Source organism: Typopeltis vanoorti, chromosome 24 (genome assembly GCF_054136105.1).
Source record: "Typopeltis vanoorti isolate ZY-2024b chromosome 24, IOZ_Tvanoo_1.0, whole genome shotgun sequence".
Taxonomy (NCBI): Eukaryota; Metazoa; Arthropoda; class Arachnida; order Uropygi; family Thelyphonidae; genus Typopeltis; species Typopeltis vanoorti.
Window position 1 is genome coordinate 34,510,818 of NC_143572.1, and position 24,206 is coordinate 34,535,023.

General features: G+C 36.0%; 1 protein-coding gene across 5 annotated transcripts in view; it reads right to left on the reverse strand.

The window, feature by feature from the left end:
* LOC150093095 (uncharacterized) overlaps positions 1 to 24,206 on the reverse strand; it is a 390,523-nt gene that overhangs the window by 234,395 nt on the left and 131,922 nt on the right. For all 5 annotated transcript variants that reach the window (XM_090413295.1, XM_090413299.1, XM_090413294.1 and 2 more), the window contains exons 6-7: positions 7,346 to 8,548; positions 956 to 1,049 (exon numbers count right to left, since the gene is read on the reverse strand). In XM_090413295.1, the coding sequence (XP_090269421.1) occupies positions 956 to 1,049; positions 7,346 to 8,548 (1,297 nt within the window). The remainder of the gene's footprint in view (positions 1 to 955; positions 1,050 to 7,345; positions 8,549 to 24,206) is intronic.

Genomic DNA, 24,206 nt, shown 5'->3' on the forward strand with positions numbered 1-24,206 from the left:
ATTTGTGTCTATGGTTCTACATAGCCCCAATGAAGGTATTTAAAGAAGTACTTTGAGTCAACAGATAGGGCAGCTGCTTTACAGAAAAAGCTGGTTCCTGTTAGAGACCTAAGCAATGGAGAAGGAAATGAATCAGAGTAAGAGAAATGATGTGTGGAAATTTTGGATAAAAACATGCAGGTTAATAAGCACTTGTACATATACAATAAGTACATATATAATAAATACAATAAGTACTTGTAGATTTTTGTCCAGAATATGGACTATTCATCATCACGCCATCTTCCTGAATAATGCGTCCAACTGACATGTAGGGAACATACAAGAATAGTCTTACTTGTTGTTCATAAAATAATATGCACAGAATTTGGAAGCAAAGGTGATAAAATCACAATGAACATCATACTAAAAAAAGAAACATATATACAAAATTTTTGAAAAGAATCAGTCAAACAACTTTTGAACCAAAAAGGCCACACACAAGTCTGTTAAGTGTACTTGAAAAGAATGTACTCTAGTCCTGCCTGCTAGTTTTACAGTGGGTGGCATGTGAGTCTTAAAACCTAGCAAAGGTCATTGCATGGGGATATGTATGAATGTGAATATAAATTTAATATTTCTGAATGATGGACCATATGATTTATTAAATATCTGCTCTGCAGATGTAATACAATGTTCATCACAAAATAAATGTTTTTATATTGAATCATTTTTTCCTTTACTTAATTTATATATATAATCCATTCAATGCATATTAATTAAATTAGTATTAATATTTCTTAAGTATGCTTATATGTGCAGTGCTTTTTCTATTGAGGGGGGGGGGGGTATCCTTTTTCTACTGTCTTTACTAGCTAAAATTGCACAAAATGAAAACTAATGTAGATCTCATGATTGAAATTTCATAATTTTAGAATCCATGTAACATTACAAGAAAAGATATTTATTAGCTCACCAATTTGACGTTCAAGAGCATGAGGCAGGGGAACAGGTAGATACATAAATGGCTCATAAGTGACTGACACATGTCCACACACTGAGCACACAACCTAAAAAATTGCAAATTATGAATTACGATTTCCATGAAACAAAATTTACATTATTAAAAATTCAGTTCTTCCATGTCTGATCTGATCTGAAATTTACTAAACCTAACAGCTTTATTACATTATATTATTAAAAAAGCTCTATGCATATCTTTGCTGTGGTTAGAAATAGATATAAAAATCCTGTGATGTTTTTCTTTTCCAAAGAGGGTGAGCAGACTCTTTTAACTTTACTATTTGGAAATTGATAGGCAACTAGTTTCTACCCTTAGTCAGTCAGTGGTAGTTGAGTACTCCATCTCTATTGATGATTTATAGAATTATGGGTGATGAGCATGCTGTTGACAACTGTTGTCAATGTGTGTTTCTAGCCTAGGTATTAAAGAATGAAACAGTAAGTTCTTCAATTTTTCTAAGCTGTACAACTGAAAACCAAAGTTTTCAGAAAGGGAAAGGGGGGGTGGTTTCCTACTTATATGTACCAGATTACATTAACTGGGAACAAGCTGAAAAATGGCTCAAGTGTTCCTCTAATTAGCAACCAGAATGGAATCCACAGTAGTCTTTCTTAGAACAAAGCTACATAGAAAAAGTATAATGTGATGAAGCATTTAAAATGTAATAAACTTTGAATAATTTTGAATTCTTTATAAGCTAGAAGCAAAGATATTCTTTAGAATTCTAAAGAAATACAACCTCTTTTCAAACTAGCTACCCTTATCCGTCCAAAGACCAACTCCCTTTTCTCTCTCAATTCAAGGTGTATATAGAGTTCCCTGTACCTGCAAGTGTTCTCATTTTGGACAGACACGAAAATAAGCTGCCACCTGCATAGAAGAACATAAAAAATACATCTGCAATCATGATAATGTCAATCGGCCTTACAGACTATGCTCTAGACACTACTCATAGAATCAATTGGGGGGGGGGGGGGAAGAAACTATCTTGCTATATCACAGTTAGAAGTGAAAAGACTGTTTTTAGAATCTGCAGCTGATCTCAGAAATCAGCCTGAATAAATATAGATGCATAAAACTTACCAAATTATGGGGGCAAACTAATCCTTTAAAATCTCTGTTTACAAATGAGGCTTCAACAGGTGTCCACAGAGGGCACTTCACCCAGTTAGAACTTGAGTATTTCATCTGCAAGTTTCACTTAGTTGTGTGTGTGTGTGTGTGTGTGTGTGTGTGTGTGTGTTGTTACAAGTTTTATATTATATTGACTGAGAAGAAATGTTTTCTATCCTTTTCCAGTGCTGTTTTAATCCATTAAACCTCTATGTGAGGAATAACATTGTGTTGCTGTGCAAAGATTTATGAAAGGATAATGACAACAAGAATAACAGACAGGAGATAGCAGTGAGGACTTCTGTGAGAAAAGGGTATATGTGGAACTACAAGGCTGGTGATTATGAGGAACTCAGGAGACAGCTTGCACATGTAGCATGGAATGAGGAGTTAGCTGGAAAAGAGATCAATGCAGCTTGGGGGGATATTCAAGAACTATCTAATAGAAGCAATGTCTGAATGTATTCCAAAGGTCAGAAGGTTAAATTAGGTAGGTGTGAAATGGATGAATGAAGAAATTAAGCATGTGATACAGAGGAAATAGGAAGCAGCATAAAAGCATAATAATCAATTCCATGAGGATTGGTAAGGTATGAGCAGCAGTTAGCTAATGAAGCCAAAAAAAAAAATCCTAGGGAGTTCTTTTGATATGTAGCCAGCAAAAAAAATAATAATTATGGAAGGATGACATTGATTAGAGAAAATGGTATAAGAACAATGGCTGCAGAAGATATAGTGGAGATACTTAATGAGCAGTTGATAACTGTCTTTCATTCTTGTGAATGTGACATCATGAAGAGTTTGAGAGCAGTTGATAATGAGGATGAGTAACTGACTGTAAGTCAGTAGTCTGTAAGTAGGTGTATGAGGAATTGAGCAAACTTGATGTTAATAAGTCTGTGGGAATTGATAATATACTACATATTCTGAAGGAATGTGCCAGGGAGTTGTCATCTGCCTTCACATATTTTTTTAATATGAGTCTTGCACTGGGTAAAGTTCCTAAGGAGTGGAAGGAGGACAAGATTGTGCCACTTCATAAGGGAGGTGATAGAACTCAAGCATAAATTTATAGGCCTATCTGTGTGTGTCAGGTTTTGTGGTTCAGTTGTTGGAGAGCTGGTGAGGACTAGAATCCAGAATTGGGTTGACAACAATGGTTTTATCATTGATGGACAGCATGGATTTGCTAAAGGGAGGTCATATTGTAGTAATCTACTTACTTATTACAAAAAGATGATGGCTTCCTTGGACAGAGAAGAGGGATTCGCAAACACTTTTGATAGATTACCACATGATAAGTTGATAGTCAAACTAGAGCAGATGGGGTTGGATACTGGATCAGAAACTGGCAATCTGATAGGTATTAGCAAGTTGTATGGGGGAAGCAATGTCCCAGAAGAGAAAAGTCACCAGTGGTGTGCCTCAGGGGTCTGTTTTAGGGGCATTACTGTTTAACCTGTATGTTAATGATATTGGTGCAGATTTGGATGGGGATATTCAGATGATGCAAAGTTGGGACGAACTGTGAAGAGTAGAGATGTTGTGGCCTTACAAGAAACTTGAATAGCTTGAATGAATGGGCATGGGAGTGGAAATGCCAGTTGCAAAATGTAAGGTTTTAAAATTTGGGAAACAAAGATGGGACGTAGAATTTACCCTTGGTGGGGATATATTGTTGGAGGTGGAAGAAATAAGAGATCTTAGGGTGATGATGGATAAGAATCTAAAATTTAGAAGACACACTGACACATTAAAAAAATTAAAATTTAACACATTAGAAGACTCTCCTCAACAAATCATTAAGACATTCAACAAAAGCAATTTTACAAATTAAAATAAAATTATACTGTAAAAGTTGCAATTAACATGGCATATAAGCTTTGTGAAAGTGTAACCACTCAAAGGGGAAATGGCATACACTAAAGGTAGTTTCTACCAGCAGTTTATTCACATATGGACACTGCCCAGTGCAAATGCTGATATATATATATATATATATATATATATATATATATATATATTTGCAAAATGAGAATAACTCATTCTGCAAACTGCTTGAAGAATGAGTTATTCTGCAAACAGTAAGCAGCAACACCATCATGCTGTTGAGTCATAATATATGACTCATTCATATAATGTGGTTGCAACATGTGATTTTAGAGAGAATGCTGATGGATTTCAAAATGCTACCCCACTCAATTAGAAGACTGTAAAGTTTTAAGTATATATTGAATCCATTATGCTTGAAAATCTTCTGCTGATAGTACTGACACAGGGAATAGACATTGGTTTTTGGGAAAGGAGATAGTAGTTACAAACTGAGGATTACCCCTATTTTCAGGGCAATGATAGTGCATTAAGCTGTATTCCTGATATTAATAACTACAATGAATAACTACTATATGAACTTTTTTAATTCGGATTTTTATTTTTTTTAGTGTTGGTTTCAGTGAATATTCATTGTGTCTGGATAGACATAGTTGATTTATCACTGTAATTATAAGTATTTTAATTTGAAACTTTTGCTCACCTCTTTGCTTTCTATCTAGAATGCTGAACTTTATTCTCACACCCTAAAAAAATGTCAAAGCCAGTGAAGCTGCAAATTATTCATGAAGAAATAGTTCAGTACAGTACCATAACAAAAGACCACCAGATGTTTTCAGATGGCAAAACCTAATTTTATCACCTTGTATGAGACCACCTTGCAATGGAGGGCAGAAATAGCTTAAAAGATCTATATCATACAGCATAACTTTTAGATTCTGTCTTCTCCCTCTCTCTCGGTCCACCAACAATACTATTATACTATAGGTTATCAGTATTTTGTAAATGGAATTCACATAAAAATAAAACAAAAACTTCAAGCACGTGCCTGCATTTCTGATGAGAAATTTTTAGAAATGAGCCAACATTGAAAAAAATGAAAGGGAATATTCCTTATGGCAGACTTATGGGTAGAATGAGTGAATATCTGGTGAAGATCAGGATTACAAGTGACTAAGATTATGAGACTAGTGTGTTATGTCTAATTGCATGTGTTCTCCATCTGATTGGCCTGCTTTAGAAAAACATCCTCTATCTCATATCTTAATGAGATAGAGGGGGTTTTTATACATCAAATTTACTGCAGAATTTAATGGAAAGTAAGAGGAAGAAAGAAGCAGGTTCGATGAATTTATAGTCGAACTGTCAAACTACGGAATGAGTCAATAAGAAAGGATTATTGATCAGCCAATTTCTCTCCTCTGGACAGCATCAAAAATTCTTAGAAAGGTTTTTGAGATTTGAGAGAAATTATTCATTATTGGCAGCTGAACGGATGAAAAAGGTTGCCAAGTTTTTTCATAGGTTACTGATGTGATATGTTTTATGTCAGAAAAGGCTCACGGCAACGTTGTTCTAAGAAGATGGAAAGATCTGATCTAATCTAGTGATTTTTATATTATCAAAGGTGACAGAAGGTGAAGTCAGATACTTTTTTGTGAGAGAAAAAGCAGGTCAATGTTTGCTATCCTGAAGGTGACTAGTTTATCCTTATAGTGCTGAAGAATGGCATAAAGGTTTAAGGTAATGATGGTAAATCTTGAAGCTTGGGAAAGTTTGCGAAGTCAGGGTCTGTCAAAGGAATGAAAAATATGCATAAACAATACAAAGACAATTTAAGCAAAATAATGCATTTTGATCAGTTTGATATTAGCCATCATGTGGATATATATATAGCACAGGTGATCTGATAGCATGGTGTGAATACTGTTACATACTGCATTTCAAAAGTAAGCATTCACTTTTCCTTACAGTGAGTTAAAATAAGAATGCTAGAACCATTGCTGTCAAACATATATCAAACAACTATACAGAAAACACTGCATCGCAAAAGCTTTTCATTTCTGCTTACTTCTTAAAAGATTTGATGTTGAGTAAGAGGAGAAATTTTTCACATGGGATCAGCTAGTAACAGAAATCTGTTGCCTAATAATGTCACTAGAATATTGTCTGATCAATACCAAAATGATAAGTTTTCATCAAGATCCTTATGACCAAGTGCATTAAAACTAGTTCAATTTAGAAGTATCAAAACCTAGATGAAACAAAAATTTCAATGATATCTGTCCATATTTGTTATACAAAATGGATGGGCATGACAAAATTAATCAAATAGGTATTTGTACAGTTTGCAAAATTCAAAATCAGCATTGAGTAAATTAAACTTCATAAAATACTGTAATGATAATCAAAGTACAGCCTTCAACAAGACTGTCATTCAGAATAGTGTGGTTAGGTAAACACCATATATAATACTGAAAATATGGTATCAGGAACTGGGGTCTCTTAACACAAAGATTCTTTTGCATGAGACAGGTTACAAATACAGAGGTTGTATCTGATTTGGCTAATCTCCAAAATTAATTAACTTTAATACTGAAAGTTATCTGAATTCATGATGCCCCTAATTATATAATATTAAATTTAAAATATCAAAGTGATTTTGGTAATAAAACAGTCCCTTTATTACAAAACTAGACTAAAAGAAGATAATTAAATGCAAGTTATTTAATTTAAGAATTATTAATATGACATACCTGAGGGCATTTTTGAAGATCAAGATGATAAATATCTTTGTACAAAGCTTTATCAGAGCTTGGATGATTAACTTAGCATAGAAATACATATCAGATAAAAAATAAAAAAAACATGAATAAAAATTAACCAATAACAAAAAAAATTAATTATGCAATGTATGAATAAAAAGAACTGGAAAAAAAAAAAAAAAGAAAAAAGGAACAAAAAAATCAGTTATATACCCAGCAAGCTAACAATATGACAGGTGCTCGCCATTTTGTTTTATTCATGTTTTTTTTTAGGGGGGGGGGGGGCTATCTGATATGTATTTCTATGCTCAGTTATCAGTTCCTTATATTCAGCATTTCTAATTATATTATATATCATTGCAGATCTGATCAAGTCTTGTATCAAGTTATCATCTTTACCTTCAAAAAATGGACACAGGTATGTCAAATTAACAATCCTTTAATTAAATAAATGACATTTAATTATCTCTTTTAGCTTAGTTGTGATAAAGAAACTGCTCCACTGCCAAAATATCTTTGCTTTTTACTATTAATTTACTTTTAAATATTTTAATAAACATTAACTAAATAAAGCTTTAAAATGATATGTAAATATGATTTTAGAATGATAAATAATGAAAAAGAAATTCCTTACTGTACTCCGAAATTGACCCTGGAAGGTATCAATAACAACTGATTGATTTTTTGCTCGATACTTTTCCCATTCAGTATCAGCTTCAACATCCTCTAAAACTGTTTCACACTGATCACTAAAAGGAACAATCTCCTCTGACTGACTAGATTCCTCTGAGTCATCAACTGGAGTAGGTTCGATGTCCATATTTTCTCCTTGGTCAGAATCAGCATATTCTGTAATTTGTACACCATCATCAAACGTCATTTCTTCCATCTTCATCCGCTTAGATCTTCCACAAATATCAGTCATAACATCATCTGACATCTCTTTCATATTATCTTTTTGAACTTGAATAATATTAGTTTCTTTTACTCTTTTTAAAGGCAAATGTTTTGGATCTAGTCCTGTTAATTCACACAAATTATCTACTGTTTCTTGAGGACGAAAATATTCATGTCTAGGAAACTTCTCGCTATCAAATTTTAATTGATTATTTGCTACTTCTGAAATCAGAACATTTGTATTCAGAGTTTTAGTTTCTTTAACAAAGTCTTCAATTGTTGGAATTTTTCGATTTATATTGAATTTGTTTGCCAGTTCATTCTTTTCAGGTTTTCTTTCAGATCCCATATGCAAAACAGTTATGCCTACTCTGTCTTTCACAGAATTTACACACTTTCCTTTTTTTAAACTTTCTATAGGAATTAAATTTTCAACTTGGTATTCAAAATGATGCTCTCTATGCACATTGGTCCTATTATTCTCCACTGACACATGATATTTTCCAAGGTCACTAATTTCACACCTTTGTGAGTCTACTGACTTTTCTGAAAAGTGACTAATATCTCTGAATGGTTTTATATCTTCAGGAACCGGATATAGCCTGAATGCAGAATTTACATCCCACGAATTGAAAGAATCAGTGCTATGGGGAGAAGCAGAGTGGGAGCTGTTGTCTGACATGTGATGAGATGATGGATGGAAATCCGGATGAGAAGTGGATCCTGTAGATGCTTCAGTGTTATCTTTTTCTTCATCTTCTACAGGATGAGCATGATTTTCACAATGATCCATTTCCAATGTTTTATTACAAAAAGACACATTTGATTGGCTATGCTGTTGGTCCAATAAATTCCCTGAGGTAGAACCTTTATTACAAGCAGTATTCAGATGTTCATGCAATGTGTCCAACAGTAAAGCTAAAAATTCCTGGCAGTCATGCTATAAGAGGAAAAATTTTCATTATAAATGCATATTATACATAATTTGACCTTATAACTAATCCATTACAAGTGTACATAACATAATGAATTCTTTCATTACAGTAATAAATATATGAGAGAGAGAGAGAGAGGAGGAAGAAAATCAAATAATAAAATGATATTGACTGATATTAAAAAAAATTCTTAAAATCATATATTAATTCTTGTTATACTAAATCAGATTTATGTCAATATATCACAATTCATTTAAGATGCTTTATATAGGCCATTTCACCAATGTACTTTTATTGTAGAACCAATTTATTGTGGTCATTTAAGTTTTTGAGATGTCACTGTGTTAACTAATTTTTTCAGAAATCCTAACATCATGCACTTATTCATCCATAACTGATCCAACATCAAGTAATAATGCTTCAGAAAGTATAAATCATAGTAATTTAAATATAATATTATACATTCAATTACTTCTTTGCAGTATGTACAATGAACAACTGGAATCACTTCTTATCCAATGTTCAAAATCCAAAAATGGATTTTGAACATGTGCATATGCATGTGTGTGTGTGTGTGTGAGAGAGAACAAAACTGATGTGTTGAATTTTGTTGAGTATTCTAATTTCCTGGATGATGTGTAATATCTAACAGAGGAGGAAGAACTTGAAGTACGCTGCATTTGTTATAATAAAATATGAATAATAAAATCTGGTTTTGGCCTTTGTTAAAAATCACTACCACAAAATGATAACTATTATTATGTTTATAGTCCTCATATAAACACATCTTTATGCTAGAGCATGGTATTAGTAATGACTACTCTATGTCTTGAACAAAACATCATGTACTTACCATTATTCTTAGCTTTGCTCTTTTTTCCAAATTTTCCCACTATATTTCCATATATGGTATTCGTTTTCTACTCTGCTGTTTAGATCTCTAATAAGGACAACCTTTTCTTCATTATGTCAGTTGAATTAATTCTCCAATGATTAAAAAATTTCTCCACTTCTTGCTTAACAATACTGCTTACCATTCAAGAAGATGAGTTTAATGTTTTGAATATTATAGTTACTTCTCCTTTTTCCCTGACACACACACACACACGTATGTGTGTCAGGGAAAAAAGAAAATCAGTGATTAGCTGTTGCTTTAGAGAGCAACTTTAAAAATACATTGCCAATGTTCATAATAATTTTCAAATTACATTCAATACCAAAGAATTTTTCTCATAGTATTAGAAGCATCTGTACTATTTTTACTGATGGTCTCCACAGAGATTATTCTAAACTGAGTTCATTTCATCATCATTTGAACTTTAGTTTGTATTTCTTTAACCACTAAGAATGCTTTCAAATAATCTCTTCTTCTGTGGCACACTCTGACCATTCCATATATTTATCAATGTCTATATAGTAAAAAAAAAAAAAATTGTGTGTTTTCTATGTGTGAACTCTGACCAGCACTTTCATAATGTTTCATTAAGGCCTGCTGCTTCTCATAATCATGATCCATTAATCTTAGATTACATGGGTTGACTTGCTTAGGTAGCCTGCATTCTGAAACAGATAGCAATGATATTGTCAGTTAATTTTATCTTAAGCTGCACAAGCCATGCACATAGCACTAAGAACATCAGTGTTACATTCTTTCAAAGAATGTGTCTACATTTAATATAGTTCAGAAGCATTTTTCTTTAGCACGTCTTGAATGCTTGAATGATTCTTTGGTTCACTAGCTGCATGGGGGGGGGGGGAAGAAAAGCAAGTTTCACTGAGCAAAACTCATTTCTATGTGAGCAGTACAAAGTAGCAAAATATTCTGTCCTAATTGTAGAAATAATGTTGAACAAGACAAAAATTTTTGCTGCTGCATTTGTTATTATGTAGTTCACTTCCAAAGCAAAACCAAAAATACTCATAGATGCTGAATTCAGTATGTATTACATAAATACAAGCAACATGTATTATAAAGTCAAGAGAAAAAAAACATACAATAGTGAGAAATTTTTTTTTTTTAATAAATTAATTCTCTAGCTAGTGTAAGAATATCATAGGAAGAAGGGGGAAATGTAAAAGCTTCTTACTTTACTGCATGTGTTTATGGTTATACATTAAACTGCTTTTGGTTTGCTATGAAAAGACACTGACAACTGCAATAACAAAAAAACTCTGCCCAGCTCAACATTACTTTTGAAATTAGCAAAGAAAGTATTCAGTACTAAATGTATTTCATAAGGAGTTTGATTTGAGATGGAACTGGAATTTGGGATAATAAATATGTATAACTAAGCGTATAACTATGATATGAGTCAAAGAGAAAATGATATAAGGGCTAGGACGTACCCCTTAAGCGACGCGCAGCCACATAGCCCTACAGCTGCGAGAAGTGGACGAGGGCTGCCGCAATAAGGGCGGGTGTAGTTAAAGAAGCGAGCCCAGCAGGTGGAGAGGATGTTGCGAGTGGAACACTGAATGTTGGAAGCATGACTGGAAGGGGAAGAGGAAGGTGGACATTTTATGTGTGCAGGAGACAAGGTGGAAGGGGAGAAAGGCAAAGGAACTGGGAGATGGATATTAATTGTTCTACTCTGGAGCAAATAACGAGGGAAGAAATGGTGTAGGAATTGTGGTGTGTGGCAGAATGAAGGGCGAAGTACTGGAAGTGGATAAAAGGAACGACAGGATCATGCGAATGAAATTGGGTCTTGGAGAAGAGTGGGTGGTCGTATTATGTGTATATGTCCCGCAAGTTGGTTGTACAGCAGAAGAGAAAGATGAGTTCTGGAATGTGTTAGATGAAGAAATGAGGGAACTGGAAGAAAATGAGATGGTGATTGTCAGAGGAGACTTGAACGGATACATAGGGAGACAGAATAGAGACTGTGAAAGGGTGCATGGTGGCCATGGAGTGGGAATGATGAACCAGGAAGGAGAGAGGGTTGTGGACTTTGCAGTAGCATTTTATCTGGCAATTGTGAACTCGTTTTTCTACAAGAGGAAAGAACATTTGATAACATTTAGGAGTGGCAACAGTTCACAAATTGACTACATTTTGACTAGAAGAAAACATCCTAAGGTTGTGACAAATTGTAAAGTAATTCCAACAGATCAAGTAGCACAGCAACACCGACTGCTGTGCAGAGACTTTAAAATAAGATCGAAGATAAAAACCTCTGGATGCCATGGAATGAAGACAATTAAGTGGTTTCGCTTAAAAGAGGAATGTGCGAGGAATCGTTTTAGGGAGAGGGTGTTACAGAGGATTCCGGATGGACTAGAAAGTGTACAAGATTGGTGGAAACATAATTCAAAAGTAATCCTGAGCTGCGCAATCGAGGTGCTTGGCGAGACATCTGGAAAGATTAGAGAGCAGGAGGAGGATTGGTGGTAGAATAATAATGTACAAGTGGCAGTGACAGCTAAGAGGAAGGCAAAGCAAAAGTGGGATGAGTCAAGAGTGGAAGAGGACAGAGAGGTGTACAGAGAGAGAAAGCAAGAAGCCAAGAGAGTTGCAGCGAAGGCAAAGGACATCTTACATGTGAGGCAGATCAAAGACGCTGAAGGAAGAGTATTATGGAGGGATGTGGACATAAGAAACAGATGGAAAATATACTTTAAGGGACTTCTGAATGAGGAAAATGCAAGGACTCACAGAGAAGATGGGCAGCCTTCTGAGGGGATGGTGCAGAACATCAGTAGAATGGAAGTGACGGAGGCCATGAAGAGGATGAGGAATGGAAAATCGGTGGGCCCCGACAGAATTCCAGTGGAGGCATGGAAGGCACTGGAGGAAGAGGGAATTAACCTGCTGTGGGATCTGTTCATGAAAGTTTGCAACAGGAAAATATACCCGAGGAATGGAGGGAGAGTACTCTTGTCCCCATCTACAAGGATAAAGGGGATGCACAAGACTGTAAAAATTACAGAGGAATAAAGTTGATGTCCCACACAATGAAAATCCTAGAAAGGGTTCTTGATGGTAGATTGAGGTAGGATTGCAAAGGAGCAATTTGGCTTCATGCCTGGTCGATCGACGACAGATGCTATCTTTGAGTTATGGCAGATGATGGAAAAATATCGAGAGAAACAAAGGGAGCTACATCTGGCATTTATTGATTTGGAGAAAGCATACAATAGAGTGCCAAGGCAAGAAGTCTGGAGGTGTCTGAGGGAGAAGAAGGTTCTGGAGAAATATGTCAGGTTGGTGCGGGAAATGTACAGAAATGTGAAGACAAGTGTTCGGACCTGTCTGGGACAGACAAAGTTTTCAAGTAACAGTTGGCTTGCATCAAGGGTCAGCATTAAGTCCATTTCTGTTTAATATTGTGATGGAGGTGGTAACAGAGGAGGTGAGAGAAGATGTGCCTTGGACAATGTTGTATGCAGATGACATCTTGCTGTGTGCAGATTCAAGAGAAGAAGCAGGAACTAAACAGGAAAGATGGAAAAAAGTACTGGAAGAGAGAGGTATGAGACTGAGCAGAAGTAAGACAGAGTATATGTGTTGCACAGTGGGAGGCGGACAGGAGGCTTTAGATACTTAGGTTCAACAGTGGAAGAAGATGGAGGAGCTGAGAAGGAAGTGGGATGCAGGATACAAGCGGGTTGGAGGAACTGGAAGGAGATGGCTGGGGTGTTATGCGATAAGATGGTGCCAATCAATCTGAAAGGCAAAATCTATAGGACAGTAGTGAGGCCATCTATGATATATGCTATAGAAACTGTGACCCTGAGGAAAAATAACATCAGCAGGATGGAGAGTAGCAGAGATGAGAATGCTTAGGTGGATGTGCGGTGTGACCAGAAAGGATCGTCTGAGAAATGACTATGTCAGGGGAACAGTGAAAGTTACGAACTTATGAGCGAAAATACAGGAGACAAGGTTGAGATGGATTGGTCATGTGATGAGGAGGGAGGACGAATATGTGGGAAGAAGGGTCATGCAGATGGATGTGCAAGGAAGGCGGAAGCGTGGGCCGCCAAAGAAGAGATGAAGGGAGCTGGTAGAAGAGGACTTGAGGATGAAGAACTTGGATGTGGTGATAGCCCAAGACAGGAAGGTGTGGAGGAGACTCATTATCAACAGTGACCCCACTTAAGTGGGAGAAGCTGCAGAAGAAGAAGAAGAAATGTGTATAACTAAGAACTGGCAGTAATTTTTGTACCAATAAGAAATTGAAAAAGAAATAATCAAAGTCACTGTTTATGAAGTAATATGACTAAAATGTCATTAAATAAAGATCAAGCATCAGTTTGGAAAGGGGAGGATCAAGGATAAGGGACCATCCCTGGAAGTTACAAAAGGAAGTTGTAAGGAAGAGTGTAAGGAGTGGTTTTCTTTGCATGGAGAGTAGTTAAATAGTAGGCACTACCTGCTCAAATTTGGTCCTCAGGATTTGAAGGGGATAAATTAACCATGAAAAGAGTGCAAAGGCAGATAATAAAGCTGATATAAGGATTGTACAATGTTAGTTATGAAGATAGGCTGAGGGAATGTAGACTGCAGAGTTTCTCCTCCTTATATCAACCAAATTGGTTGACATCAAAACTTGTGAGAAGTTTCTTTCTTTCTTTTTACTGAACTGAAACTTTGTTAGTTTCAACATGGCACACAGTACTTCATTCACACTTCATTCAACATACATTGAATAAAGACAGAGAGCTGCATGAGAACAAAATTCAAGAGTTGCTGCATAACCCAGATTAAGTATTCAGCAATAGTACAGATGGGATATCAGCACATACACTAAACGAATGTGTGGCCAAAATGGTTAGATTCTTGATATGTTCATATAACTTGAGTCTCAGAGCTCAGGAAAGATGCCACAGGATAAGAAAGAATGTATAACAGTTCTGCTGTACAACTGTTCTACCAACCTATCAGTATCTCTGGAGTGGAGGTGAGGATTTGAGAGATGATGGTAAGAACACGTATACAGAAATTGATCAACAGAGCTATACTTTGCAAGAAACAGCATGAACTTACTAAAGGGAGGTCATGTTTTAGCAATTTGCCGATATTTCATAATAATGTAATGGCTGATTTAGATAAGGGAAATGAACACACTATATTACTGTTGGACTTTGCTAAGGCATCTGATAAAATACCATGTGAAAGGCTGTAGCATAAACTGGAGAATATAGAATTGGAATATAAACGACTGACTTGGATAAGTAGGTGGTTGATGGACAGGTATCAGAAAATGGTATAGTGGTTGTGAATCTGCAGATTTACAGTGACCAGCGGTGTTCTCCAGCAATTAGTCTTTGGACTATTGTTGTTCAATATATACATTAATGATATTGGGAATGATCTGAAAGGAGATGTTCAATCGTTTGCTGATGATGCAAAAACAGGCAGGACAATCAGGGACTACTAATGTCCAGAACTTATAAAATTATTTGAGTAAGCTGGAAATGTGAGCTAATGATATTGGCTATAAAATTCAATGTCAGTAAGTGAAAAGTTATGCACTTTGGTGTGATCAGATTTCCAATGGTATATAATATTGGCAAGGTTATGCTATAACCACTGTCGGTGCCAGGTTATTTTGCACCCTAGGCAAAGTTTACAAGTGTGCCCCTTATTTCATAAACTAAAATGTTTCTAATTGACATTAAACAAAATAAAATTGTCTTTCAGGTTAAATTAATAGGGCTTTTTTTTTTAATTTTTTTTAAATTAATTTGAAAATTCTCTGTTATAATTCATTTACAAAAAAAAGTTATAAAATACCGAAATTTAATATTTTAAAATGTTAATGTTTTAAAATATTTATCTTGACTGAATTTTAAAAAGCGTTAAGTTCAAATCATTTAGGTAAGGAACAAAAAAGAACCAAGAGTTAAATAACAAAATAGTGTGATGTGTGAGGGATAAGGAAAAAAGAATCGATACCTAAATCATATATCACTATTTAATTTTGATATTTTAGTAAAGTATGAATAAAGCATAGCTTGAAGTTTTGCACCCCTTCATGGCTTGCACCCTAGGCAGTTGCCTAGTTTGCCTAAATGGTAGCGCCGGCCCTGGCTACAACAAAAAAGTTATGAGGCTATAAATCTTGAAGTTATGGTAGATAGGAAGTTGAGGTTCAAAGGTTCACATAGCAAAAACAGCAATTTTTTTTTTTTTTTAATGTTGAGCCCATACACGAGGTTGGTAGATCAACCTATAGTACATTAGCACCGTGTATGGGTTTGGAAAGAAGGCACTTGTTCGCATTAGATTTGAATGACTATAGATTGTATTCCCTAGGGAATACAATCTACAAGGGGGGGGTTCCATAGTATAGCAGTTGCAGGGACGAAGGAGGAGGAGGAGAAGAACAAGGCCTTGTTCTGTGGAGTTCAAGGAGCACTGTGTAGATATGTTGAACAACAGCTGCATGTGTTTCAATGAGCTTAGTACTAAGTGGGGGGGAATTATTGATGCTATTTCAGATGAACATTTTCCATGGAAATATTTGTAGAAGACACAGTGCAGAGACCAATTGTCTGTACAAAATACCATGCAGAGAATAACTGCACTGTTGAAACTAACATCGTCATATAAGGATAAGGAAGTCATTTTGCCTCTTTACAAGGTCCTGATAAATGCATCTGAATTACTATGCAGAGATTTAGTCTCCTGAATTTGGAGGAGATAAAGAAACGGTGAAAAGGGTGTAAAGAAGAGTTCAAAGATTATATTTGGGAGTATGACTTAATCTATCCCTATATGTAGACTATAGGGATAGATTAAGACAAATATCTAACTGCAGAGTGGTAAACAGGAGAAAGAGGGACATGATAGAGGTCTATAAACTTCTGAGTGGGAGTGATGAAATTTTTCATTATATGAAAGGTGGGAAGAGAACATGGGATATCCATGAAAGGTAAATTTGTGTACAGTTAAGAGAGGGTTAACACCTTCGCTGCCACGCTACTTTGGCATGGTCTGTTCCCCTACGCCGAGCAGTTTTACTTCTTCAAGGTCAGTACGATAATCTCGTTACTGGAGGTAAACGTCCTACGAGTATACTCGTAGTTGGCTTGTACAGAACATATACGGTCTATGAGAATACACAGTTTTGATGCTAGCCCCACAAGCCAAGGATTTTCACTTCTTCAAGGTCACTACAAAAATCTCGTTCCCGGCGGTAAGCGTCATACGAGTATACTCGTAGCTGGCTTGTGAAGCAGGTTTACCCACTACGAGTATACTCGTAGTTGGCAGCAAACATGTTAAAAGCTAGATTTTTCTCTCACAGAGGGGAGTGAGTGAGTGAAACAGTTTGATTGTTGACATGGTGAGTGCATTTAGTGTGAATGAGGTTAAGAGAATTTATGACAGCTGGCATGGGTGATGTATCTCATCCCATGATGAGTCCTTTACTTCCCTGGAGGTCTCAGATAATAATAATAACAATTAGATATTAATCTATGATTTTCAATTATTTTATAATAATAATAGTAACAGTTAGATATTAGTCTATGATTTTCAATTATTTTAAGAGGTACTAACTCTAAAACTCCTAGTTTACTATGGTAACCAGATGTGGCTTGGTTTGGTTTATGTCTTATTAGCACAGACTACAACAGTTATACTGCACCAGAATAAAAGTTTGCAGTAGTACACACGATTTACAGAAAGTTACAAAAAAATTAAGCAAAAGAGTATTTACACATAGACAAAATGACAGCAAAGGCTACAGCTGCACACAGATAGTCAAAGATGCATTAATAAATAAAAAAGAAAGATATATATACTAAAATGTATAAAGTTATACAGTGTGTTCACATAAATAAAATTACATTACGTCAGAGGCCACAGGGGTATACAAAATAATCAAAAATACATTAGTACATAAAATGTAAATGGAAATATGTATAAATAAATAAAATTACAGCAAGGGTTACTACAAATACACAAGGTTAAAAAGTTACAGCCATTGACAGGTAATCAAGGATTAAATCAATGTGTACATACAAAAGTCAAGTTAAACAATGTGACTTCTATATATAAACAAAGTTACAGAAAAGGCCACAGTGGTTACAATAGTCAAGGTCAATTATTAGATAATATGCACAAGATTAAATTAAACAATGTGGTATCTACATATCAACAGAAGTACAGCAGAACACAAGTAGTTGAGGACAACTTAGCATATAGTATATACAGTAAAACCCCGTTTTTACGTTCCTACAATTTAAGTTTTCCTACCATTTACGTAATTTTCTGTTAGTCCCGTCTTAAGGCCTATTCTTACATTGTATTGTTTTCCTGCCATTAACAACTTGATGTGGACTTTATTTCCCGTGATTTGTGTTTTTTCCTCGGGTGGCAATACTGATTTTCGAATCGATTGCTGTGGAAATCTGTGCATTTCTGTTCCCAGATGGCGTTGCTTTCGGCTGTAGTTTCGTTTCCGCCATCACAGTGACTTGCATGCTTGCAGCAGTAATGTAGTGATGAGCAATACTGTGATTTTTCAATCACAGTACGAATTGATATTGCAGAATTTCTGCTACGTAATTTAGCGTATGAGAGTTGCTTTCAAGTTGCGGTGATGGATTATTCATGTTAGTAACATGGAGAAAAAAGACAGAAAATGTATTTCAGTAGAAGAAAAGATGGCAATTCTGCGATGTATAGAGTGGCATTCCAGAACACGTGTGCATTTAGCAAAAGATCTTGGACTCTCCGTGTCCACTTTGAACACGATAGCAAAAAAACAGGTCAAGCACTGAATTCAATGCAAAGCAATCTGGCACGATGTTAAAAAAAATAATAAATAAAAAATAAAAAAATATAAAGATTATTTTAAATAGATAAATGTAAATATTTCATCCTAAGTATCATAGGACATCTTCAGTACAGTTAATTCAAACAATACTAGGAATTACATACAGTTAGGGTGCATGCTTACATAGAGGGATTTCATCAGTAGCATGTTTAATTCTATAACACTCTACTGCACGCATAAAGGGATTCCATTGTAAGCATGTGCCCTAACTGTATGTAATTCCTAGTATTGTTTGAATTAACTGTACCGAAGATGTCCTATGACACTTAGGATGAAATATTTACTTATTCTTATTACTGTGGTTACGTGTGTATGTGTATGTTTAGTCATCATACAATTTGTCTGAGTGTATAGGGCTCAGCCAGATGAGTAAAGATGCTATTCCTTTCTTGTGTGAAGCATTCCACCAGAATATGATTAATAGTGAGACAAGTGTTGCATTCCTCACACATAGGTGGGTTATCAGCCCTCAGTAAATATGAGTGGGTCAGATGACTGTGGCATATGTGGAGCCTAACTAGAACTATTTCTTCTCTCCTGTTCCTGTGTTGACTAGACTGCCAGTGTATAATTTCAGGTTTAGTCTCATGGAGTTTGTTTGTTAGTGCTTCCTGCCAGGATTACTGCTGTTGGGCTTTTAACTCTGATTTTATTATTTATGTATAGTCAGTGTATGAACAGTCAAACAAGATGTTGAAAAGGAACTGAGCTGATCTAGCAGCCACATCTGCAATGTCATTTCCTTTAATTATGACGTGGCTGGGAATCCAGCAAAACTGAACACTGAAATTAAAGATCTTTATTTTGTATAATAGTTGTGACACCTCACCAAGCACTGGTGTGGATTATACACCAAAGAAGAGATAGCTGTAAAGAGTCTTTATAAATTACGCACTTTTCATAGGAGTTTTCTTTTAAATGTATAAGTGCAAGCTGAATGGCACGTAACCCTGCAGTATAATTACTACAATCGAATGGGATCTGGTTCAAGATCGTGATATTAGGAAACACGGCTGCACTGCCAACACAGATTTCTGATCTTGAACCATCAGTATAGATGGGCAAGAAATCAGAGTGAACTGCTCTGTGGGCATTAAACCAGTTGAAGATAGACAGATGAGGGTGTATGAGACTTCTGTAGTTGACTGAGTGACAGGCTGCAAGATGGAGTCTGCCCATGAGGGATACTGTTTTGTTTCGTACAAGTATTATGAATGCCTATAGCTTCCATAACTTCTTTGATGCACATACCAAAAGGACAAATGGCAGTCTGACATGTGTGATATCGAGCTTCGTGACATAGGGAAAAAATATTGGTCCATGTATGGTGATCAAGAAGGGACTTTACTTTTAAGCCATAGTTGAGCAATAAATATTCTCATCAGAGTGATAAAAGGGTTCATTTGATTCTACATAAAGAGTTTGAATGGGTGATGTGCAAACGTCACCAGTAGCTGTTCAGATACCCTGATGATAGATAGGGTCCAACCACTGGAGTGTGCACTTCCTTGCAGAACTATAAACCTGGGATCCATAATCAAGTTTTGAGCACACAAGTGCATGATAAATGCATAGTAAAGAACTTCAATCAGCACCCCATTCAGTAAAGGATATGGCACAGAGGATATTCAACGTTTTTTTTGCACTTTTCCCAAAAATGATGTGCGTATAGAATGTTAGTTTTCATTCAATGATAAGTCTCAGAAATTCGACCTCTTGTGCTACTGAGATATTAGTTTGCCCCATTCTTAAATCAGGATCAGGGTAAAGGGTGCATTTCCAGTTGAAGTGCACACAGGCAGTTTTCTCTACTGAAAGCTTGAATCCGTGACAATGAGCCCAGGAAGAGACACAATTGATTTCTTGTTGGAAATGCCTTTCAATGATCCTCATATTGAAGAATGACAATAAATTGTGAGGCCATCAACATAAAGGCAATAGCTTATTGTAGGAGGAAGCTGTTCAGTGATCGAGTTCACTTTAACAGCAAACAAGGTCACAGTTAAGACAAAGCCTTGAAGAACACCCTCTTCTTGATAATTCAAGTCAGAGTGGGAAGATAGCATACTTCCCACTCTGACTTGAGACTCAGCTGAAAAGAGCTTTTAATAATAATGGGTAGGTGTTCCCTCAGACCTAGATTGAACAGGTCTTTTAATATACCATATCTCCAGGCCGTGTCATAAGTGTTTTTTTAATGTCGAAGAACACTGAAACAACTACATGTTCTTGTTTCAGAAAAGCATCTCTTATATATGTTTCTAAGAAGATCAAATTTGTCCAAGGTTGATCGTTATTATGAAATTCACATTGTGTGTCGGAAAGAAGTTTGTCATTTTCTAGGTGCCAGAGGAGCCTTGCATTTACCATTTTTTACAAGACCTTACATAGACAGCTAGTCAGAGCGATTGGACGATAATTGTTAGCCTGTGTTGGATCCTTACCTGGTTTTGGAATAGCAATGATAACTGACTTATACCAAGAGTCTGGAAACTCTTCCTCAGTAAATATGCTACAGCTAGCTAACACCTTTTTCATTCCCTTATAGGGAGTAGGTGAGGCCTTTATACCCTATTTAACTTTTGGAGACTGAGTGGGTAGTTCAAGAGTTAAAGAGGTGACATTATGTCTGAAATTCAGACATAATGGTTAGTTTGGATGTCAACTCTTTATTTACCAATGTACCACTTACAGACGCTCATGATTTAATCAAGTCTAAATTTCCCCCTGATATTTTTGAATTATTTAAATTTACTATGAATGCAGGTTACTTTACACGGGGAGGAAAATTCTACAAACAGATTAATGGTACTGCTATGGGTTCTCCCGCCCCCATTAGCAAATTTTTACATGGAACGCTTTGAAAACAAAGCGCTTACCACAGCTATAAATATAAAAGACACTAGTGTGGTTACGCTATGTAGATGTCTTTGCCATCTGGCCCCATGGACAAGACACTTTGGATGCTTTTGTCACCTACCTAAACAGCCAACACCCCAAAATCCACTTCACAATAGAAAAGGAATCGAATAACTGTTTACCATTTCTTGACACATTAGTCACCCGCCTTTCAGATGGATCACTATCTTTTTCCATTTCCAGAAAGCCTACACACACACACACAGGAAGATACCCTACATAAACAATCACATCATCATCATCCAGTCCAACAGTATGGCATTTTAAAAACACTTACACACAGAGCCAGAGCCATTTGTTCTAACGATTACAGCTCTGACCACAGAACTCAAATATCTTCGCCATACGTTCTTGGCCAACGGCTACAATCCCTACAAAATAGATAAAATACTACACAGTCCCATTACTCTGCCCTCCCCTAATACACAAGAACACAACATAACCATTTCTATTCTCTATGTCAGAGGTACATCAGAAAAGATAGCCAAAGTATTGATGAAACATGGCCTTCGCACCACTTTCGAACCTCATGTTAAACTAGCAACTCTGATCCGCTTGCCTAAGGATAAACTTCACCCAGGAGTGTATGAAGTTCCCTGTGACTTGGCCTATTATGGGCAAACAGGAAGATCAGTTAACATCCACCTGGAAGAACATGAAAAATACTTTTGCTACTATTACTATGGCAAGTCAGGACTGGCCAACCACGCTTTGGACACTCCTTCACACAGGATTAAATGGAAGAAAACGAATGTGCTATTTAGGAGTCGTTACAAATCTGAAAGATTATTTTTTGAGTCAGCAGTGGCTTTGAAGAATTCTCCCAACCTTAACAAATATGGTTGTATTAATTTGCCAAAAATTTGGGAGACTGTTATCCTAAAAGAAACTCCCGCAGTTTTTTTTTTTTTTTTTTTTTTTTTTGTTAGAGGGTGCCAAAAAATAGGACTTTAGATCTTTTGTCCATTGCAATTGTATTGTTTCACTCACTCACTGTCATGTGTACAAGTGTGTTGTGCTCTGATGATGCTGAGTTGAAATTCAGCAAAATATAAGCAGTTAATAAAACATCTCTTTGATAAAATTGTTTGGTGGGGCATCAGTGTTAAATTCTGCAAGATGAGAAAAGTGTTCCAGTCAGCCTGATCCATTTTCCATATGGACATCTGTGTGGGTAAATATGGTTCTTGTGAAGACATTGCATAAAGAACAGGAAAGTGATCGTTTCCATATATGTTCTCTTTGACATCCCACGTAAGCAGTGGAAAAATGGAAGGGGAGCAGATTGAATGGAAAATCAAATACAGAATATGAGTGGGTAGGCATATGGAAGAAAGCATTGAGTCTATTATTCAAAAGAGAGAGAGGTCATTGTTATCAAAGATTCTTTCAATGATTCAATCTTGTCTATTTGTGTTACCTCACAAAGTATTGTGACCATTAAAGTTGCCCATCAGACGTATGCATTTAGGCAGTTGCAAGATAAGGTTATCAAGATCGATTTCATTTAACTCAGCACTCGGTGGTAAATAAATTGAACATACTGTAATAAGAAATCCCATTGATAAGTGAATCACTACTGCTTCCAGAGCAGTATTGTTGGCAATGATGGAAAGGAGTATGACTGCCCACTAGGATAGCTATTCCTCCATGAGCAGGACCACTTCCAGTTCTGTCCTTGCATACAACAGTGAGATTTCTTAAGCTAGAGTCCTCATTAGGTCTTAAGTATGTTTCCTGTAGACAGAAACAGAAAGGCTTGTGTATTGGTAAAAAAATCTTGATATCATTGATATTCTGGCAAAACCCATAACAGTTCCATCATAAAAATTTTCCTATTGTTTTGGCTTTATAGACTTGTTTGGTTTTCGGGAAGTTAAAGGCTTACTGTCAAGTTTATATTTATCAAATGTTTTTGGGAAAAATGGACTGCCAGTGTCCATCGCTTCTTCTGGTAAAATATTCAATACATCTGATGTGTTAGGATCAGTTGTCAAATTTAATTTACTTTCAGTGGATACCAAAGTATCTATTTTTTCTGTGGGGATGTCTGGTGGTTTATATTTAAGTGATATCTTTGTCATAATTTCTTTGATAAGTGGGGTCTCATTGAATGGAACCATTTTTGGAGTTGTCTCTGGAGTAAGACCATTGGTCATGCGACTGATGCACTCAAAAGAGAAGTACTCGCGATCATAAAGTTCAGGTATGGTGAAATTATCAGATGGTGGAATAGACATACGAGTTTGAGTTGCTGTTGACAGCATACAAGGATCTCAGAGCAGGTGTGGTGGTGGCTAGCTTTCTTTCTGCATCCTGATATATGTTTTGTTCCGTTTTAATTTTTTTGTGTTTCTTTTTCATCTTTTCACTTCTGATATGCATGAGAGTAAGCTGGATGATCTCCCTGACAGTTGACGCATTTAGCTTTTTTAGCAGAGCAAGATTTGTTATCATGCTCTTTACTATCACATCGAGCACAGGTGGTAGAGGTCTTACAGGTAGTTTGAGCATGCCCATATTTCTGACATTTAAAGCATCTTAGCTGATTAGGGATATACACTCTAACAGGACATCTGAAATACCTGCTTTTCCAGATTTTGGAGGCCTAGGTGTATCAAAAAGACAATGTTCCTGATTGGAACCAATTGACTATTCCTACATATCAGGATGCACCACACATCCGTCACTCCCTGATCTTTAAGCTCTGAACATATCTCTTCATCAGGAACATCAAAGAGATCCCAATCTGATATCACTCCTCTACAGGAATTGAGTGTTCAATGAGGGGTTATTGTGATTAGTAACCCACCCATTGATGTTGCTCCTAGTAGTTTCTTGGAATGTTGCTGACACAATGCTTCCACAAGGATATCACCACCAGAAAGTAATTTCATAAAAGTTTGGAAGGTCCTGCCAGTCCTTCTAAACCCTTTTTGAATAAAGAAGGATA